Raw genomic sequence first — 3,133 nt, 5'->3', positions numbered from 1 at the left:
CAGCATTATACCGAGACCACCGAAAGATAGATCTGTTTTCGGTGGCCTTGCTTACATAAAGCTCAGAAAACTCCATTGCGCCGTAGAAACTTCAGCGCATATTCTACTTGTTTTATCATGTATACAAATTTCAAATGCTCCATCTTCCTTTATAAATACATATGTTCCATATTGCTATTACTTTACGGCTTTAATGTGGATACAGAAATGTGCATCACAATGCAACAATGCATAATCAGATTATATACGGAGAATATTGCTTGACCTGGATGACCCTTAATTGAGGTTTTGATTCAAGTGAAAATTCCAGTAAGTCAAATAGAGATGTCGCTGATTTTGTTCACTCTTATTTTGACTCGATGTTCTGTTCTGTAGTGGATGAGGAATGAAAGGATGCGATAATTCCGTTTCTATCCTACTGAGCGGATTAACTTTATTGGAAAACGCGCGAACTGTACATAGCTTTGCATCATCTGCATCATTGATAAGTAAGTTGATCGGGACGAGAAAGACTTGGTCTATTCTCTTTCACCTTCAGGAAGAGAGAGAGAGAGAGAGAGAGAGAGAGAGAGAGAGAGAGAGAGAGAGAGAGAGAGAGTTTCACAGGAGACAGTCAGGATTCCTGGGGAAGAACGAGGCAAGATCCTTATTCGAAAGTGATTCCTTGAGCCCTCTGCTCCTCGGCGATCCTGAGGAGCTCGTGGACGTGTTCAGGGAGGGGGTGGGGGGTGGGGAGGAGATCACTGGAGGGTTTGAAGCCCTCCTCGTCGGCTACGAAGGTGACCCTGGCGAAGCCTCCGTCCTCCAGGGGAAGTCTGCCGATCCAGACGAAGTCGCAGAAGGAGACGAAGAAGAAGAAGAAGGAATAAAAGAAAAATCAATTAGTATTCTTGTAGAAGCCGTTGTATAGGTTGCAATTCACTGGCAATTTGGATCAATGATTTTCATTTGTTCTTAATGTTAGATAGACGATTTTCCTCATTATTCTTTAGGATTTTGAATCACAATCGGCACAAATATTTAAAATCATATCAAGAGGTATTTTGGAAGTGATAAAAATGACAGAAAACCTTTGTGAAATATTTGAGTTAATTTCTGGATCCATTTGTGTATATCTATGAGTAGTGGCTTAGAGATTCTGTAAAACGTAGCACAAGGTAATCTATTCTATTCATTACAAATTTCAAACTAAACAATAGAATATCGATAAGATAGTAAAAAAATTATATATCAAAGAATCCAATAACCGTAACCTATAGGATTCCATAAAACGAAAGTTTAACTAAATCTTGAATTATCCCATAAAACTTATGTACATCTTAGACGTTCCTATAATACGTACCCAGATTACTCCATATTTTCAGAATAAATTATATCACTGAATTATCCTCAACAAAGCATGAGCAGTTTACCAGAATATCCTATAATATGCATCTGAAAGGACTCTATACTCGGCAATTTTCCCCAAATATGATTATTAACCTAAGGAAATTACAAGGTATCTCTGAAAAGATCCTGTGTACAAAGGCGCCCCGAAGGACAGCAGACAAAGGGTTTCCCTCACAGGTAGAATCCTTCCATGTTGCTCTGTCCCTCAGATCCTGGGGTTCCTGCCACTTCCGTCTCGATGCCGTTGTCGGCGGCGAAGGAGTAGCTGAAGGAGCCGTCGCCGTTGTCGACTCTTTCGTCCTTGAGGATCTGGGCGTCCTCCTGAGGGGCGGCGAAGGCCAGGGCGGCCAGGCAGAAGAGAACGGCCTGAAGGGAGAAGGAAGAAGAAGAAGGAACTGAAGATAGTGAAGGCTCGTATCAGTTAGTACATGCACTCAGTGAGACAAGACAGAGGTCTTTGGGAGGTCGGTAGTGGATAATATTCACTGCTTGTTATCATATATTCTCACAGCTTCTACGTCTGTACGTATACGTTTACACGCCCATACACAAACACACACACATCTTTTATATATATATATATACACATATATATATATATATATATATATATATATATATATACATACATATACACAGTTTATATTGTGTGCGTGTCCGTTTTCCTGGTGTGTACAAATGATTAAGTTTGGATTCATTACATTATATAAAAAGAATATCTCTAAGTAAATTGACAGTAAAATATGTTTTCTGTCCAGAAGGTATAAAACATAACATAGATTCTTCTAAAAGAAAAAAAAATAATAATTCATCTATTCTGGTAAATAAATAAGAGAGAAAATGGGCCCCTTCTACAGCATTTTCTTTTATTTTCTGAGATATACGCCTCTCTTCAACGTAAATTCAGAATAGCTCCTTAAACTGGCGTTAAAGGAACCCACAAAGAACTTCGGCACTTGGTTACTGACGTTTCAATATAAGTCTAAAAATACCAATTGCTTTTGTCTGAGATGTGCTGGCAAGGTCACGCATGAACAATACGACCGCCAGTCAAACCATCTGCAAACGAACCAGTCTACTCACGGACCTGTGAACCTGGCTACGCCATTCATCTGTATCCTGGACGGGCAAATCGGGAGCCCGGATCCTAACCTAATCTGGGGCGCAGCTTCCCTCCTGACGGGGTGGGTAATTTCTAGCTATGTGCGAAGGTAGCCGTGTTTGAAGTAACCACTTTCGTAGGTATCTGAGATGGGAATCCCCTGTTCTTAGGCAGCCGCGTTCGATAGAAGTAGCCGTTTGAATTGAAAAACCACAAAACAATGAGACGACCCAGAATGATTTCTGAGGGAGATGAGGTACTCACAAACTTCATCCTGCTATGATGCTCAGGGAACTGATGCTGATGACAGAGGAAGAGGCTCCTTTTATACTCTACTGACGGGGAATCTGTGCTTGGAAAGGCAGGGGTGAGTGGTGTCTATGAGTAGGTGGGGGTGGGGGGTGATAGATTGCTTGAGGAGAAGTACTTAAACACTTGTAGAGAAGGTGAGTTGTAATATTCAGGGACGAGTTAAAAGTAGGTCAGGTAACTGTTAAAATGCAAGAGAGGATTGTCATTGTCAGTCATACAATCAAAGGGATTTATCATAAGTATGATTCATACCTAGGTAAAATTTAATTCCTCATTAAGAGGAGAGAGAGAGAGAGAGAGAGAGAGAGAGAGAGAGAGAGAGAGAGAGAG

At 40.8% G+C, this 3,133-nt stretch overlaps 1 protein-coding gene across 1 annotated transcript; it reads right to left on the bottom strand.

Moving 5' to 3' along the window:
- Nucleotides 1–402: 402 nt before the first annotated feature.
- On the bottom strand, nucleotides 403–2,814 carry LOC135200128 (cuticle protein AMP4-like). Its single transcript, XM_064228465.1, has 3 exons — nucleotides 2,756–2,814; nucleotides 1,565–1,755; nucleotides 403–815 (listed from the first exon to the last, which is right to left on the bottom strand). The coding sequence occupies exons 1-3, from the start codon at nucleotides 2,762–2,764 to the stop codon at nucleotides 647–649; spliced, it is 369 nt and encodes a 122-aa protein (XP_064084535.1). The 5' UTR covers nucleotides 2,765–2,814; the 3' UTR covers nucleotides 403–646.
- Nucleotides 2,815–3,133: the final 319 nt, after the last annotated feature.

This window comes from Macrobrachium nipponense, chromosome 26 (genome assembly GCF_015104395.2).
Source record: "Macrobrachium nipponense isolate FS-2020 chromosome 26, ASM1510439v2, whole genome shotgun sequence".
Classification (NCBI taxonomy): domain Eukaryota; kingdom Metazoa; phylum Arthropoda; class Malacostraca; order Decapoda; family Palaemonidae; genus Macrobrachium; species Macrobrachium nipponense.
Note: the sequence above shows the minus strand (reverse complement) of the source record. Positions and strands in the feature narration are given on the sequence as shown.